This window comes from Podarcis pityusensis, assembly GCF_964106645.2.
Source record: "Podarcis pityusensis genome assembly, chromosome: 6".
In the NCBI taxonomy this organism is placed as follows: Eukaryota; Metazoa; Chordata; class Lepidosauria; order Squamata; family Lacertidae; genus Podarcis; species Podarcis pityusensis.
The window spans coordinates 72880163-72896583 of record NC_138030.1 but is presented as its reverse complement, the minus strand read 5'-3'; the positions used below and the strand labels follow the sequence as shown (position 1 = coordinate 72896583).

The window sequence follows — 16421 nt, the reverse complement described above, 5'->3', positions numbered from 1 at the left end:
TGCCCAGAATTTTGATCTGTCTAAATATTTCAGTGATTGAACTTCACGTTAGTTGATAGTCCTATATTTTTCACTGCCATAAAAATGTTCCATTACTGCCTACTCGGTTTAAAGCATTCTTCTATATATATATTTCCTCCCCAGTTTGATACAACAGCCACAGCAGTTATCATGACAAGGATAAGTACTAGAGACAAGTATGTTCAGATGTTAAATGGTGCAGATACAATAGAAAGCAGGTAACTTGAGCCATTTTTCTGTATGTTGTTGGAATTACAGTCTAAAACACATTTGTTTATCTTGAAGAAATTTATCTGATGGATCATGAGGATAGGCCTATGGGGAAGCTAGAAAATCTTTATATTCCCAGCATGTGGGGAAATAGTAATCAACAAGACAAACAAAAATCCACACCAGCGTTTTCCTTGATTCTTCTATAATAATCTGTGTAGAACGGAAGCAATTTTGTGTTGCAATCCTTCATATGGTTATATGCTTCTAGGTCCCATTTATATAATTGTGTGCAGTACTGCAGTGTTTAATTTGAAATTAGCGAACTAGAAGAAGAAAATAAACACAAGCACCCTTTTCTCTCTAGAAGGGCAAAGAGCAGCTTTAGAGATGATAGGATAGGGAGATTCAGATTTGGAGAAAGAGTCTAGATTCTGGGCCCCTTGTGCCTGCTTTTAATTAAAAATTAAAATGCTGGGAGAAAAGCTGAACAGCATGTGTAATTTGCTTAGGTTTGCACTCCTAGAATAATTTCAGGTTTTTTGTGTAATTTCTGTTGCACTTAAATTTTGGCAAATCAGAAGCTTCCCAAATTAGAATTCACAGTAAAAATGACATTGTATTATTCACTTTGACTCAACATAGGCAATTTGTGTGTGGAAACAGGTTTCCACACACAGAGCTCTTTGCTGGAGCTGTACTTTGCAAGTCCATTTGGATGGGAAATCCCAGCTGTTGGAGGCACGTATAGTATCAGACAGGGGATCAGACCATCCCTTAAGGGTGCATGTGTGTTGATATTCTTGTACACAGCAATGAACATTTAACCTAATAAGAGAACGAAAATTTAATTGAGGCTTTCTTAAAACTTTCTTATTGTATTGTTTTACTATTGAGAGTTCCTAGGATTAATTTTCAGTGAAATGAGTGCTATCTGATTGGTGTCCCTCAGCTAATGGATGGCTCATTGATGTGGAAACTTGCATTGTTGAATTAATGATCGTTGGTGATTCACACACCCCTACCCTAAATCTGCTATGGAAGTTTGGGTGGTGGTGGACTGTAGAGGATGAGTGGGGAATCGCTGAAGGTTGCCTTGGTTCTCTGTTCTGGAGCTGGTGGACTCCGCTAAAATGAAAGAACACTGGCCTGATCCTGCATCTAGTCATTTAGTCCAGCATCCTGTTCTTAGAGTGGTCAACTAGATGCCTATGAAGAACCTTCCATCAGTGAAGAGGCACCAATTGGACGCAACCTCTCAGAAAAGAGCTTTCGAAACTGTATGTTGCGACACATTCATGTGTTGGCTGCAGTGTGTAGATGTGTTGGGCGAACGCTCCCCGCACTCCTCCCGGGGCTGGAAAGGAGTTAAGTTTAACCTCTGGTTTTTCTAGTAAAACTGAATTACTGTATTGTGAAATGATGCCTGTCTAAAAAGTGTGTCACCAAGCTGAAAAGTTTGGAAAGCTCTACCTTAGAAGCAATAAAAGAACTATTGGGCTGGTTAGCAACTAATTCTTAATAAGGATTATAATTTGTACTGAGCAGGAGCTGATGGGCCAGCAACATTTGCTGTGCCCACTGACTCGCTCCCATGTTAAATAAGGCTCAAGTGGATACCTTCTTTAATTGCTTTTACCCAGCGTGTAAAGCAGCAGTGTTTGTGTGTTTTGTGGACTTCTTCGCTTATACATCTTCAGCTGCCATCTCCCATACTCTCATGGAAGTGAGAAGCAGAGGTGCATAAGGGTAAAGGAATTTATAGAGCCTCAACATAATAGAGGAGTGTGGTGATTCCTGGAATTGAGGGCTATTCTAGTAGCCAGATGGGAAGATGGAGGTGATGGATTTTGCCCCCAAACCTCTAGTTGCCTAATCTATTTTAAGAATGCAATGTACTGCTTGCCACTGGAAGACTTTTAGTATGTTTCATTTGTATGCATTTGCTTTCTGGTTTTCTTAGTCTGCACACACAACTCATTGAACACTTAAATGCTGAAATTGTGCTCCACACCATCACGGATGTGAACATAGCTTTGGAATGGATACGATCAACTTTCCTTTACATCAGAGCTTTGAAGAATCCAGCTCACTATGGTTGGTTACTCTTAACGTTTTCTGGACCTCAGTGTTCAATTAAAACATGCTACGATTTGGCATAATAAGGTCTGTTGCAATAAAATAGTCACATCTTGGGAAATAAATTAGGTATATTGAGAAATTACAGGAAAGATTAGTGGCATCTTCTTTTGTCTTATATGAGTTCTCATTTTCAGTAGAGATTTTGGCAATGAAAACTTTTGAAGCCTTTTCATGAGTTGTGCTCAAATCCTTTCTACCTCATTTTGTCATAATCACATATACCAGCGTCATTGCATTTGTCTTCCTAATATGCCCCCTTTTCAAGTTCTGTGCATATCTTATAATAACAAAGCCTGAAGTTCTCTTAGCGCTTTCTGATGAATATCAAGACTTTAAATCTTCTGTGTTAATATTTGTCTCTTCAGCTAGCTTTATTTATTTTTTACTTTATCCCTTCCCTTCCCTTCCCTTCCCTTCCCTTCCCTTCCCTTCCCTTCCCTTGAAAAGAGAGACTCTCCCAGTAGGCTAATGTGCAATGGAAGCAAAATGGTTAGCTGCAAGAGGTCATCTACATAACCTGTAGCTACTGGATGCCACATCCATGAGTACAGTATTGGCTTCTGTTTGGAAGAAACTGCAGAAGCCAGTAGATCAGAATATTTCTGAGAAAGCCAAAAAGGACAGATACAGGCATAGTGGATGAACACCAGGGGGATCTAGCAACAAGGCTGAAGTAGTGGAGTAGAGCATAGAGATACTGTGGGATAAATCAGCTTCATACAACCAACATGCTTAACTCTAATTAATGCATGAAGGCGTTAAGACCATAGAGTAAGCTATTCTGCCAGGCTTAGCTACGTCATTCCCCCTCACCTTGGGAGGAAGGGTTAGTAAACTCTTTGTTCTCCATTCTGCCATGTGAACCCTACCAGTGAGGAGGTCTAAGCTGGATGTTGTGTGACTTAAGCAAGCCATATTTGTGTTTCTGTACAAATGATTTAGAAACATTTACCATTTTGGAACATAAGTTATACTACCTGTCTTTTTTTTGCTGCTGTATGGAATAGCACATGAATATGACCTTTGAAGAGTTTGTAAGTAAACCATTTTTGACATCCTAAAAACGTGGTCTCTTTCTATGCTAGGGGAAGTGGGGAACTTTGAAAACAACTTAGAAGGGAATTCTAACAGCCTGTATTTCCATGCTTTACTTTGCTTCATGTTTTGTGATTTCAAATTTCTGCTGGGGCTCTCTCACCAAAGAGTACTTGTCCCGAGCCTTGATCTAGGCATTCAGTCAATTTTCCTTTTATTACACCATATATTTTATTCTTTTCTTTTTTACCGAAAACCAACATATACAACATTAAAAACAAATAAAAACAGAAATTCACTAATAACTGGGTGTGGTATTAGACGTCAGGGAAATCCTGAGCAAAAATATGTAGTTACAATATTTCTGAAGCAATGGATGGATAACATTTCAGTGTAGCAGAGGGAAAGACATTCCACAGTGTAGAGTCAATGGTGGAAAATGCCTTGCAATATTCTGTAGGCTGCGGTTCCATGAGTAAAATTTCCCCAAATGATCAAAGTGATCTTATAATCAATAGAGGGGCAACTGGTCTCAGGCAACCTAGTCTCAAGTTGTTCAGGGCTTTGTAAAAAGACTTTGAACACGGCCCAGTAGCTGATAGAAACATAATGAGCACACAAAAAGGTGGTGCTGGCATTTCACCTCCACTTGTCAGTATGAAGTCGCAAGTCTGCTTTTAAAAGAAATACAATTCACATTTATTAACCACCGTGTGACAAATCACTTTTGTGAAGTAGTGTGTGGCATTTCTAGTTTTCTGTTAAATAGACTTGTTTTTATAGAGGATCAAAAAAGAACATTAAAATTCAGAAAAACATTTCCTATCAAGTGAAAAGAGATCTATTTCCCCCCTGAAGGCAGAGTTTCTGCTTCTGCACTGATCCTACTTGCTGTCAACACCACAGCATAAGGCATTCTAGGGTGTTCAGCACAGTAGGATCTCTCTGTACATGGAACATCTGCTTTTCAGAGCTGTGAAAGAAAGGAAAGAAGTGGTAAACGGAATAGTTGCTTTGTTGAAATGCCCTTAAATGATAGCAGTTAGGACATTTAGCACCTTTCTCTACATCTGTTTTCACACTGACTTTGATTCTTTCAAGATACAGGTGAAGCCATTTTATTAGTAAATGGGAAAACAATCACAATAATAAGCTACTCCTTAAAACAAAGGTGCATATAGTATTTGTTAGAGCCAACAGAATTGCAGGATGAAGATTTATCCAATTGTTTTCTTCTGATTTATTTATGTAGTAAGACACTGAAGAAATATCATTGGGAGGCAATAATACATTCTGCATTGGCAGATATTTTAAGCTAGGAAAACAAAAAATAAGGGTTTTTCTAAGCCTTTGCTTTCATTCTTATTCCAGCTTCTTATGCTGTGTGCTCATAAATAATCAGTGTATGGTATAGTTCATCAACACAAAAAGGACTGTTTCAGAGCTGTGACAGGAGAACAACACCCCCAAAGAATTCTGGGAACTGTAGTTTACCCCTCCCAGAGATACTATTCCCAGCACCCTTACAAACTACAGAATTCTTTTGTGGGGGAGAGGGATGTGTTTTAAATGTACAATACAATGAATATACAACCCCATTCAGCCCACTTAACTCCAATTCTGGGTGCTAATTGAATATTGTTATCCCAATTAGTATATATGTTAGATTTGAGATTGATTATATATCTGTGTAATATTTTATGCCAAAAAAAATTGGGTTTATGTATACAGTTTGTTCTAGCTCTTTTATATATGTGATTCTTTCATATATGTGTTTTTTGCATTGTAAATCACTTAGAGATGCCTCATAGGAAGTGATTCATAAATGAAATAAACAGTAACAGCAACAAATTTAAGAAAGCATTAAACCAGATTTGGGGATTGAATATATAATTCACTAAATACTGAATCTGTATAAGCACCAATACCTTTGAATGGAGCTTATAGAAGTCCTGGTTGAGTAGCACCCCACTTTTGGTCAAGCAAGAATCAGCCTACTACTAAAGGAGACAGAAGAAGACAGAAGAACGTATACAACAAACAGCACAATAGTTCTGCACCTTAGAAACATGAATAACCCACTAGGCACATCAGGGCCCACCAGACACCCCGTTAGAATTGAAGAGCAGTCAGCCAGGCTATGGCCTTGGATGCATCTTAAATCTCAAAAACCCCTTTATTTCTCATGGCTGGTAGGTCCCCATATATAAATCATTATATAAATATGTTGTTTTTAGATTTCTAGTGCATATAACAGCTGAGAGTTCTTACAAATTAAAGCCATAATCAAATGCAAATGTTTCCATTGATGAAGGTTTTCCAACTGGATTGGACAGAAGTGGAATTGAAGCAAAACTGCAAGGTTAGACACTTTCCACCATGCTTGAAAATACCATGCATTTTACATAAGTTCCTATGTGATCTATTAAGCCTGTACATCCTTTCTTCTTTATACCATTTATCAGTAGCAGCTTTGTTCAAAGTTCAGGTAATACTCGCGTAAGTTGTTAAATAATCTTTTCACCTGACTGACATATCTATCTAGATTCCATTTCAGATCTACGGCTTTCCTCACAACAAAGTAAGATGTAAAATGAAAGTACAGGCATTTTAAAAATGGCTGAGATAGGCAGCAGGTTACCATGCAAGGTCTTTACCATTTTTTAAAAAGTTTAAGCTGGACCTTGTTTGATTTGTTATTGTTGGCATCCATCTGTCTTGAGAAACAATGGAATGCACATCTGAAGGTGAAGTTAAACCACTGGAGAATCACAGTACCTGCTGTGGCTGCAGAAACCAGTAACTTGTAATTGCTGCCTCCCACTTCTATTGTGTGCTGCAGCACCAAAGTGACCTCTCTGGGACTCAACCCTGGGCAGTGTGTATGGAGGTCCTGGGCTGCCCAGAAGACAAGACCCACATCTTGGCCTCACTGATGTGTTCCAAAGGAATACATCTGGCACCGGCTTGTCTACAGGAGATGGCAGAAGGAGGCATACAAGATGCCATCCAATCATCTTAGGGAGTCTACTCTGGATTTATGTAGAGTTTACTCCTTAGCCCTTTCTTCTCCCAAAGATATGCCTCAAGGTAGAGGAGGTTTAGGACCAGAGTTTTCCTTCTCCTAGATGGGCTACCTTCTCAGGTTGACGAGCCCCATCTGCCCCTCACTTCTTTCTGCAACATGTGCAGTAATGGCCTTCTTGACTGTTGGACCCAGTATTATTCTTGTCTGCTCAATCTGCAGGAGCCTGTCTTCACATGCAGGGGAAGTCCCTAACTCACCAAGGGTTTGATTAAAATATGTTAGTTATTGAGAGCACAGTCCAGCAACTACTACTTGCCAATTTTAAACTTGTATTGATATCAATAGAAGACTTAAGCTTGTTTAAATTTCATATCAAATTCCATGAGACCCAAAAGTGCTTAATTTTAGCTGGAACGTGGCCTTAGGTACGTACCAAACTTTTTCCCCTACATGTACTAACAATTATTTCTCCTACTTGAACAGAATTATGTTTGAAGAACTTGAATGATTTATCTGCATTTGATTTGATCAAGATGGATGATAAACTCTATTTCAAGCCAACAGGTAATACTTAAAACTTACAAAAGTGAGAAGCTTATTTTTTTTAGTGTTTAGAATGTTTTCTGGATAGGGCACTGCCTCTGTTATGGCTAGGGCCCTAGATATTTTAGGGGTTCCTTTCCTGTCATTCCTTACGATTTCCATGATAAGAGCAGCCTCTTGCTGACACATCTATGTTGCAAGCGTGTACTAGAGAAAATAGAAAATGGCTTCAAATCAGGTGCATTAAGATGTTAAGAACTGGTGCCAGTAAATACATGCCCAAAGGCTGTGGTTTAAAACACATTCAGGATTAAATTGTCCCACTAGTGCTCAAAGTTCTTCTGAGGATTGTGGAGTTCAGCCACAGAATTAGTCATTAGGCAGCAAAGAATGTGAAAGCTGCAATAATGCCCATATTGGTTCCCAAGATAGACATGGTCATTAGGCCAGGCCAGACAGAACTGTTGATACTGCTGAAGTACATTGTTGGGAGAAGTGTCCCTCTGCCACTTTATGCTAATTTGAGAGCATGGAAAGCTTTTATGTCAGTTCAGTGATTTCATAGTTGTAAATGGGAACAATTTTTCCCTTTAATATTAATACTTGAAATTCTGTTATCGGAGCAAGCCACAGTACTGTTGTTAAATCTGCTTAATGATGTGTTGTCTCCGCTCTCTAAAGGTGAGTAATTAAAAACTGGTAAGTCTGCTCAGGGTTATGATATGCAGGGAGAAAAATGGATGGAACACTACACCTGACTCACCAGAGTGCTAAGTGCTTTATATTTCTTTTCCTACAGAAACTGGACGACTAATGGCTTGGTATTATATTGCATTTGACACCATGAAAAAGTGTTTTACGATTCGTGGAAACAAGACTTTACAAGAACTGGTAATTTTGTTACACAAATGAAATATGAATATCGTGAGCAGAAGGAGGAAAGGGTTTGTTGCTGTTTCGTTAGCTCTTGCGCAAGCTGGTGGAAGGCATCTTGTAGTGTAGCATCACATTGTACCAGGCATACTAGATGAGGAGGGCAGGGATGACTGGGACTTACAGTTGCTGAGCGGACCTGAGTGAAGCCTGACTCCCACAGGTCCGTTTGTTGAGCCATGCCCCCCTAAGGCTGCTGCGGATTGCCTCTTTTGAATCAGTGGATTAGGCGGGAACCCGTGAGCCTCCACGGTGGCCGAGGGGGATGTACTGCGCTCAAAGTAGCACATTGCATCCAAGCAGCAAGGGAAGCGCTGCGTCGGGCCGCAACCACCGCTCACCGAGGAGGTACGCTAAGTGACCGTTCTGAAATCAGGCGAGACTTTCTACTAGCAGAAGGGCACTTTTGGATCCCAGCTGTTCCATATAATCCCATTTTAAATTTATACTTTACATAGTCATGAAGACTTAAATCCCATGGCTAAGCCTGAATCCAACCCTGTTGTGTTCCATTAGGAATAGCGTTACAGTGGTACCTCGGGTTAAGAACTTAATTTGTTCCGGAGGTCCGTTCTTAACCTGAAACTGTTCTTAACCTGAGGTACCACTTTAGCTAATGGAGCCTCCCACTGCCGCCGCTGCGCAATTTCTGTTCTCATCCTGAAGCAAAGTTCTTAACCCAAGGTACTATTTCTGGGTTAGCAACGTCTGTAACCCTAAGCGTCCATAACCTGAAGCATCTGTAACCTGAGGTACCACTGTACCTGTTTTAGAATTTCTTTTATCTGTTTTTGTAATGGTAGATTAAATAGCTATAACCCAGCCTGGGACCTTATGGTGAAATGTGGTGAAAGGTGGTTAAGAAATTTTACTAATTAATTAATTAATTAGTCCATTCATATTACCACAGTATATTTTATAAAAAGTTCCTCCCACCATTTGCCAAACTTCGTAAATCAGATATTGCAACACTTCCCAATTAAACTTCTTAAAATAATCATTTTACATTAGTTTTGGAGTGGGTACAATCCCCCCCCCCCATCTATCTCATTCTGACTTAATTTATTTTTCTTTGCTTGTTTATACTGATGTGGTTCTGGCCTAGCCACTGATCACTCCTTGTAGTCTGTCCTGTATATGCTAGAAATATATTGTAAAGGGCTGATTTCCTAACCAGCGACTCAGCTACATTAGCAAAGAAACAGCGATTTGAATGCGTTATAAACATGCAACACCAGCTGGTGCAAGAGAGCAGGAAATTATTGTATGTGATTTTCCATAAGGTTTTTTCCCCTTTGCTATAACGATTTAATTTCTGACTTATTTATAGTGGTTTTTTCCCCTGTGTGTAGATCCATCCCAGGTTTCATACACATGAACAATATACGGTTTACACACTGTGGTTTGCATTTAGCTGTACAATTGAACATTGAACACAATAATTTAATCCTGGTTTGCAATCCTAGTTTTCAGGGCAACCCCAATCATACTTTTCTGGTTTGATTGTGCTAGCAGTCCTGAAAGGCCTTATGAGGTATCAAAAGTAATACTGCTGTGCTTAAAATATAATTTAAATGTTTAGAAAAGGCCAAGATGGGAGAATTTTGAATAAATGAAAGAAACTATTGCAGGTCACATTGATCTCCAGCTGCAATGAATTTTCAGACATCAAGTTAAGAACAAATGAGAAAAAAATACTGAATACTTTGAATAAAGACAAGAACAGGATAAGCATAAGGTACAAGGTGATATGTTCAAAAAATAAAGTTTAATTTTGATTATAGACCACTGTTGCTGTCCTGCACACAGTTACATAGGTTTAAAATCACAATTTCAAATACTACTAATTCCAGTTGCCACAGGAGATGTAAGAAGAAACTACATATGGTCAACATTTGGCTGGGTGTAGCAACTACTTGTTCTGACAGGTATTACAATCCGCTTGAGAGCACCATGCCAACACCCTTCCTTTGCTGCTACCCCTCACTCATTCTTCAAAGAAATGACAAAACAAGGAAATCACTGAAATTTCGCAATTCTTTGTTTCCCCCTCATGGTGCAAGAAGAACCTTAGTGCATGCTGGAGCGTCAACTGGTGTGTGTGTGATGGGGGGGGGGGGGAGACACACTGAAAGAACTGGACTCAGGCTGTGTGACTGCTTTTAGTTAGCACTTGTCCAAACCGACAGTTGCTACATCTAATCAACTTTTCTGCCCATGTGTAGGTTCTTCTTAGGTCTAGTGCATGAACTGTGTCTTAAGTTATTCTGATTTCAGCAGAACTTCGTTTACGTGTACTTAAAACTGGCTTCTACAATTAGTGACACAATAAGTCAAATGCAGTCCCGGCAAAGTGGCCTGTCAGGTGCTTGATCATCCCATTGTTTGCTCCAGGTAAGCAGCAATACCAGGAGCATTATAGAACCATTTATGGCTGGTGGGCTGCATTTGGCTTTGTGGATCTCTTAATTCTTCAGGCCTTGTGTAGGTCACTAACTAAAACAATCATGTATATATCATTGCATGTGATCATTCTAGATGTACATTGCTGATAGTTCCTACAGGCTAGACAGTGTGTCACATTTGAAGCCATTGTTTGTCATTGGACCATTAAGATGGGAGTAAGGTCCCAGTCTTATGGAAGGAAAAGTGATATGTTGTGTTTCATATACAGATATCCAATGGAAGGAAAGATAAAAACAAGAGAAATGAAAGTGAATTGGTAAGCATTTAGGCTCTCCTATTTTAAAAGAGAAATAGAGCAGCCACTCGCTGCTACTTAAGACAATGATAAAATTCTAGGTCAATTATTCCTGAAGAATCACTTCTTTTTTATATATAATAATTTTCATTAAATTTTCAATTTTACAATTTTAAATAAACATTTTGCAAACTTTAAAATATCTAATCGCTTCCCCTTTTCACTATCCATGGTTCATTTTACATATTGTACATACCTGCATATTTTACTATAACCATTTCAATCAGTTTTCCCCTTTAACATCCATCAAAAATTATTTACTCCTTTGAATTTACCTTAATGCTGCCAGCGTTTTCAGCTGTATACAGTTATTTTCCATATACTCAATAAATGTTTTCCAGTTTTCTTTAAGCGTATGTTCTTCTTGCTCTCTTATTCTGTATGTTAAATCTTCAAGTTGTGCATATCCTGTAAAATCACTTCTTAGCTTTCTATATACTCTAGATTTTATCCTGACCTTGATTCCCCCCCCCTTCAGTAGCTGACATGACTGAAATGTTTAAAATCTGTTTTGATAATTTGAATGATTCACTATTTCTTTTGCAGTCTTATTCAGGCGCATCTAGGATGCATTCCCATACAAGATTTCACATTGACACAAGATATAGGGAAGATTTTCAGAAATGGCATAAGGCTTACAAAATGTATGATAAAAGATCATTTTTACTTTTGGATTATTTAAAAACAGTCTGTCTTGCAAGATTCCCCTCCCCTCACCTGTATGTTTGTTGTCTTGTGCAGGGTTGTCTGAATTTCTGGCCTCCCGTCAAAACAACTTTATTGCATTATTAAGCTCTCTGATTTTAGCCAAGTGCTTCAGGTGTAGACTTTGGGAAAACTCACTGTATGTATCTAAGCAACTTGAAAAAATTGGTAGGTACTACAGTCAACAAGAAAGTACAATATATAGTGAACTCAGTTACGATATATAACACCCCACGCCCAATATTTGTTGCGGAGTTCAAAGGGTCATATGGGGAATTTCTGCATCTTAGGTCCCAACCACACTGTATAACTAAAGCAGTATCATTATCACTTTAAACAGCCATGGATTCCTCAAAAGAATAATGGAATTGTATAGAGTTGGAAGGGACCCTGAGGGTCATCTACAGTAGCCTGAGGTCCATGGGAAGAGAGATTCACTGTTAAACCACTCTAAGAACTGGAGCTCTGTGAAGGGAATAGAAGTCTGCTAACAACTTCTTAGAACCCTTAACAAATGATAGTTCCCAGAATTCCATAGCTGGGAGAAGCCATAACTGTTTAAATTGATACTGCTTTAAATGATGGTGCCTTACTGAGGCTTCTGACACACCTAAGAAATGAGACCTCTTTTTAAAACAGCTGACTCCCAGACATGGGGAGATGCTGCAGCAGTCTCTATTTGTACACAAAAAGCAGCAATTGGAAAAGAAAACCAGAGATGCTTCAATGTATGAACATATGCACTTGAGCGTGCTCACAGCATCTCTTTGGATCCCAGCCTTTGCTTTTGGCCTGAGCGCAATTTGATACTGGCAAGAATTAACACACGCAGAAAGTGGAAAAGGCACATGTAGTAGATTAGGCATCCAATCCTTGGGCGTAAGCTCCATTGAGCCCAGTTGGACTTATGGTAAATATGCACAGGATTTCAGTGTAAATCAGTCAAGTCAGCCCTTGTTCTAAATAGGCAGAAGTTTGATCTTTACCTCCTATAGCCAGAACTTTGAACTATGACAGGTGCATGCCAGCAACATGGCAAATTGTGACAGAAATTCAGCAATCCATCTCTGTTTCTCATAATCCACCTATAATTGATGGCCATTGCTATAAGGTTTTTGTCTTTAATTTTTACTTCTTGCATAAGTCTGTTCAGAAAATGAAACTTGAAGGAGAATTGTGCCAATGTTTTGAGATCTATTTGGTGTAACCCTCTTCAAATGTATTTTAAATGCCATTTTATATTTGCTTGCCTTTGGTGAAGATAATGATAATTTATTATTTACTACAGTATTTATAAGAAAATGCTATTAGTAAAACAAAAAACAAAACAAAAACCAATTAAGACTGCGATTTTCAACAGGTATGACACTGTCAAGTGCAATGATGAGCGCTGGTCTGGTATCCTTTGAAAAAATAGAAGATATAAATGCAAGGGAACTTGAATTGGTATTTATTTTATCATCTGCCTATTTTACAATTTTGTTTAAGTATGTTTAATTGGCAGAAGGGGAAAGCAATAATGACACCACAGACAGTCAGTGATTGCTTGGATGTAGGTTGGAAAATGAGCTTGGAGCAGAATGAGCGAGACAAGTCGTTGTCATATATTTTCTTGCTTCCACTGTACTGTCATTGTTTGTGGTACCAAATACAATCACTTGAATAAAAGACTGGCTGATTATTATTATTATTTTTGTAAGCACGTATAAGGGCCCTGTAGATTGCAGTTACTGGAGGCTAGTGAAAAAGCAGGCTGTTAGGGTATTTTATCCTTCTATCTTTTCCATCAAAATCCAAGGAACCTGCCTCTGATGTCAGTAACAGACTGAATGAAGGTGAACAATCTGAGACTTAATCAGACACGACAGAGGCACTCTTGATCAGTCAGAAGGCAGATAAAGAAATAACGATTCATCCTGTGTTGGGTGGGGTTACACTTCTCTTGGAGACTCGTAGTTTAAGTATACTCCTGGATTTTGCCCAGGTTTCAATGGTGTCCAAGTATATGTTTGCACAATTATAGCTCATGTGTCAGCTGCATTAATTCCTAGCCATGATGACTGATCCCTGGGTTGCATCCTGATTGGACTACTGTAATGTACTGTATATTGAGCTGCATTTGAAAAATGTTTGAAAGTTTCAGCTGGTCTGGACGGCTGCAGCCAGACTGTTGACTACGGCTGCTAACGGAGAGCATGTCGCTCTTTTGTTAGAACAACTTCACTGGCTCCTGGTCCCTTTCCAGGCACAATTCATGACCTATAAAAGCCCCAGATAACGTGGGCCCAGCTTAACTGAAAGTTCATATTTTTCTTTACAAACCAGCCCAGGTGCTAAGCTCTTCGGGTGAGCACCTTCTCTTGGTCCCATCAACTTCAGAGGCACAATTAGTGGTTACACAACAAACAGCCTTTTCTGTGGCTACTGTCTTGTTGTGGAATTCCCTCTCTAGAGAAGTTAGATTGGCTCTCTCTTTGTTATCGGTCCTCCGGCATGCTAAGATCTTCCTATTTAAACAGGCCATTGAAAATTATGTGCAGCAGATATTATTACTAGGCTGCTGTCTGAGCTATCAGTATTTTAATGGCTGTTATAAATGTGTTTTATTGCATTTTAACTACTTTTCCCTGGTTTGTTTGTATTACTTTTTATAGTGTTTGATACTATAAAATATACTATATATAGTGTTATTTAGTATATGTAAGCTGCCTTCTATCCCAACTTGGGAGAAAGGCAGACAATCAATCAATCAATCAATAATCTAACATTTGTCAGCGAACAGTTTAATTAAAATATCCCAAAATAATGTTTTTACTATTTTGATGCATTATGGGGAAATGGTTAGCAATGATAATATCAGGGGGACAATCTTTCTCAAATCGATGCTATTTTGTATTAGGATGTTTCAAAATCAATGCATACTGAATTAATATGAACTCTTTCTGAAATTAAATTTCCAGATTTTGAATAGGCACCCTCCTTTTGGAAATCAAATTAAAGAATCGGTAGCACACCTTCCAAAATATGAACTTACTGTAGAGCAGGTAATAGAATGGCCTAATTGCATTTTTGTTCTGCCCTTCACCTCCAAAACAGTTGTATAGAGAAGGTTAAATAAAACTCTGTTCCTAAATTTCACAAAGATCGGTTCGGTTATTTAACTTTCATGACATGTGTAGTGCCCTCAATAATTACAAAGAAGGTCCTCAAGCTAAGAATTCCTAGGTTTACAGTGATTTTGTAGGAATGAAATGTGCTAACTTGGAGAGGAGGAGGAATAAGGAGCCTATAGAGAAGATCTTATAATTATAAATTGGAAAAGTAAACCTAAGACATGTTGATTTTTCTGTAAGATTTTGTCTGCACCGTGGTCCCTGTTTCTTGTAATCTCTCATTTGTTCCATTTTCTGCTTGTGCAGATTTCCTCATGTTTGCAGTATACACATAGAAAGGAAACTACAGGGAGAATTAAGAAGCAAAAAATTAGGTGGTAGATCAATATTGGATTAGGCACAATACCTAGCTCAATACAATGGTAGCTTAGGGTAGATAAGTTTCTGGGTAGGACTCTCAGTTTCTCCCACAGCCTATAAACTGTCAAATAATGCCCTCTTGCAGGATTTGGCTGAACATGTGAGGGTTATGTGTAGGGGCAGGGATGCAGAAAGAAGCCCAGGACCCAATATCCTCATGCCAAGGCTCCTCTCTGAACTTTCCATGCTAATTGTGAAGGTCTGAAGGGGGCCACTTCTGGGTTCAACAGAATGCATGTAGAAGCAACTGGGGACCTTGTCTTATCAGGATTCCTGATCAAGTAGAGACTTCTAAGCACATTGTCACATATATAGAGAGAAGCCCTTCTCAAACCTTCATGCTCTGTGTGTAAAAGGCACTGTTTTGAACTAACCATGGTTTGGTGTAGTCTGAACTATGGTTTAGGGAAGAAACTCAGGATCAGAAACAACCTTTTGCAGTTGACTTGTTTCCTTAACCCTAATTAAGACTAAACACAATACTGGATTTGCACTTCACAAAACAAATATTGGTTATCTGAAAGCAGAAGTAAACGTTTTGCATCTCCTTGTGGCCAACCTGGAGGAGAGGGGAATGGGGTGTGTCAGAGCCAAATGCCGGCGTTTACAACATTAAATCATACTTTAGCAGTATGTTTGAACCCAGCCAATATATACAAAGTAAAACTGTATTTCTACATTTTGAAATAGGTGAAAAACTAGTATTATTTTAAAAATATGTATCTTTTTCAAGCTAACAAAATACAGTGAAGCCGTAGCTGAAATTCTAGTGACGGTCATATTAAAGAACTTTGAACAGCTACAGACAAAGAGAACTGCCCCAGATTTTCACTACGTGACCTTAATAATAGGAGATAATGATAATCAGGTGGTTTTTAAGCAAAAGATTACGTGAGTATACTCAAATCATTTTAAAACTTTAAAAAATTGCCCATTTGTGCATATTTAATATAGTATATTGATACTTTGCAGGGATTCCGCTTTGCTGAAAATTGGAAATTGGACTAAAAAGGTTGAAGTGAGAAGAGCTGTTAAGTCTGAAGAGCTTAGCATAAATCTAATCAGTTCTGAATATGGTAAGTTAATTTATGTGATGTAAGTCTTAAAACCAATTCTGTTCAAGTAAAACTGCATTCTATTTCTATAATATATTGCAAACTTAACGGATTGTATCCAGACTTAGCTCCCTTGACTTAAAATTGCATAACTATGCTCTCCTTTTCTATCTGCTGCCCCACTGACTGATGTAACCAGTAGGAAGCAGACCACATTCATTTGACCTGTAGCTCTATTCAGGGGGTGGAACCGTGGCTCAGTGGTAAAACACATAAAGGTGTGGGAAGGTAAATTGCAAACAACATGTTTGCATATTCAAAATCAGCTTCTGATCCAATGTTGTGCTGATTTTAACCTCTATATGATAAAACTCCAAAGCTGTCATGAGAATACTGGATTCAATTTGTTTCCACTGCCTTAAATACCGCTTTGTGCAAGCTGTTTCAGTGATGTC

The 16421-nt window shown here is 38.6% G+C and overlaps 1 protein-coding gene across 6 annotated transcripts in view; it reads left to right on the top strand.

Moving 5' to 3' along the window:
* Nucleotides 1–16421, top strand: part of HFM1 (helicase for meiosis 1) — a 50036-nt gene that overhangs the window by 22775 nt on the left and 10840 nt on the right. For all 6 annotated transcript variants that reach the window (XM_081008527.1, XM_081008526.1, XM_081008525.1 and 3 more), the window contains exons 17-29: nucleotides 145–239; nucleotides 2195–2328; nucleotides 5723–5770; nucleotides 6920–7000; nucleotides 7779–7870; nucleotides 9544–9650; nucleotides 10587–10634; nucleotides 11220–11317; nucleotides 11415–11546; nucleotides 12739–12824; nucleotides 14339–14422; nucleotides 15645–15802; nucleotides 15884–15987. In XM_081008527.1, coding sequence (XP_080864653.1) covers nucleotides 145–239; nucleotides 2195–2328; nucleotides 5723–5770; nucleotides 6920–7000; nucleotides 7779–7870; nucleotides 9544–9650; nucleotides 10587–10634; nucleotides 11220–11317; nucleotides 11415–11546; nucleotides 12739–12824; nucleotides 14339–14422; nucleotides 15645–15802; nucleotides 15884–15987 — 1267 coding nt within the window. The remainder of the gene's footprint in view (nucleotides 1–144; nucleotides 240–2194; nucleotides 2329–5722; nucleotides 5771–6919; nucleotides 7001–7778; nucleotides 7871–9543; nucleotides 9651–10586; nucleotides 10635–11219; nucleotides 11318–11414; nucleotides 11547–12738; nucleotides 12825–14338; nucleotides 14423–15644; nucleotides 15803–15883; nucleotides 15988–16421) is intronic.